The sequence below is a fragment of the Carlito syrichta genome, unplaced genomic scaffold (assembly GCF_000164805.1).
Source record: "Carlito syrichta isolate Samal-C Ts95f unplaced genomic scaffold, Tarsius_syrichta-2.0.1 Scaffold287284, whole genome shotgun sequence".
NCBI classification, from domain to species: domain Eukaryota; kingdom Metazoa; phylum Chordata; class Mammalia; order Primates; family Tarsiidae; genus Carlito; species Carlito syrichta.
The window spans coordinates 74,985-76,628 of record NW_007231380.1 but is presented as its reverse complement, the minus strand read 5'-3'; the positions used below and the strand labels follow the sequence as shown (position 1 = coordinate 76,628).

General features: G+C 57.3%; 1 protein-coding gene across 1 annotated transcript in view; it reads right to left on the bottom strand.

The window, feature by feature from the left end:
* Positions 1-211: 211 nt before the first annotated feature.
* The window catches only part of ADAM8 (ADAM metallopeptidase domain 8), a 13,863-nt gene continuing 12,430 nt past the window's right edge, over positions 212-1,644 (bottom strand). The window contains exons 22-23 of the mRNA XM_008052685.1: positions 846-923; positions 212-262 (exon numbers count right to left, since the gene is read on the bottom strand). Coding sequence (XP_008050876.1) covers positions 212-262; positions 846-923 — 129 coding nt within the window. The remainder of the gene's footprint in view (positions 263-845; positions 924-1,644) is intronic.

Below are 1,644 nucleotides of genomic sequence, written 5' to 3'. Positions count from 1 at the left end.
AGAGGCGAGAAGGGACTGTGGTAAGGGACGGGGCCGACAGAAGCCTCCCCGGTCAGAATCCCGAGGTCAGAAGCCATCGAGTCCTGAGCTGAGAGGCTCTGGCTGGGACCCTGGGATGCTGCCGAGCAAGCGTGGCTCTTCCTTGTGACTTCTCCAAACGCCCTGGCAGGCACAGATGCACCCCCCACGGTGCTCTGGGGGCTCCGGCTGCTCACCTTCTCTGCACTGGGGGCTTCAGGGCAACTTTTGGGTCCACGACCCCCTTGGAGGAGGAAAAGAGAACGGACTTCAAACCGTCTGCTATAAAGGCACATCAAGGGCCCAGCGGAACTGCTTCCTTTCACGTTTCTTCAGATGTAGATTCCCTCAGCCAGGTGTGGTGGTGCACCTGTTATCTCAGCCACTGGGGATGCCAAGGTGGGAGGATTGCCTGAGCCCAGGAGGACGAGGCAGCAGTCAACTGTGATCACGCCGCCGCACTCCAGCCTGGGCCACAGGGACAGACCACTCAAAAACAAACTCGATCCTTAGTCCATTTAACGACATGACGGTCTGCGCATACACGGTTACGGTGGTAGCCACAGAACTAACAACCCACTTAAAGGACGGACTTTGTTGCCTGTACAGGTGCGGAAAAGGGCAAAACCGGCTGCTAGCGGAAGCAGCAACTGCAGAGAAGTCCTGACTATATCACCAATGAGTTTTCCGGGTTTTTTTGACAGTCACCAACGTTTACTTGCGGAAGAAACCCCTACCCTCCAGGACAGGGCAGTCAGCCTGATGGGAACAGCGCCCTCCGCTGCCCTTTGCCCAGGTGGACATCCACCTGTGTGTGCTGGGCTCACCTGAGTCAGCCCAGGTGTGGCCCCTCCAGCCTTGGGCTTGCCTGGTGGCACTGGGGGCGCAAAGGTCGGCTTGGTGATCTGGGAGGGAGAGAAACACACAGCTGCTGGAAGATGCTCCCTGAGTGGTCCAGGCCCTTCCCGGGGCACCACTTTCCCGGCACCTTGCAGCAATGCTCCCTGTGGCTCTGTGCTTTGCTCCAGACTGGCCTGCAGGCCCTGCCTCTGCTGAGCTCTACAGAGAAGCCCCCTGCCCTGCCAGTGCTCACAGAACAGTGCTCACTGAACGAAGCTGGGCTGGGGCAGAGTCTGCCCAATCTATCTCAAGGCCTCACCTTCCATGTCTCCTCCCACCCTATTACCCTTGGAAAGCTCTTAAATTGCCAGAATGTGGGCCTTTGGAAGTTCAAAGGTCAAGAATGAACTAAAAACGCATTTCTTTGCACTTCAGCTTTCCCAGGCAAGGAGCTAAGAGCTCTGGAGGAGGAAGGCGGTGGCTGGCAGAGCTGTGGGGCTCACTCCTGGCCACACATCGGGTGGGGTGGGCTGAGCCTCTGTAGTTTTCAGCGACCCCAGAAACATCCTGCTGAGCAGCCAGGGCAGACCCTGGTGTGACTGATGTCCCTCCTGTGCGCGAGGTGCTGTTTTGCTGTGGCCTCTGCCCCACCTGCCTCCTAAGATGTGATCACCACATTCTTAGCCAGAAATCTATCCTCCTAGGACTATTTTTGCCAGTCTTTTTTTTTTTTTTTGAGTTGGAGTTCCACTCCGTCGCCCAGACTGGAGTGCACTGGCCACTCCC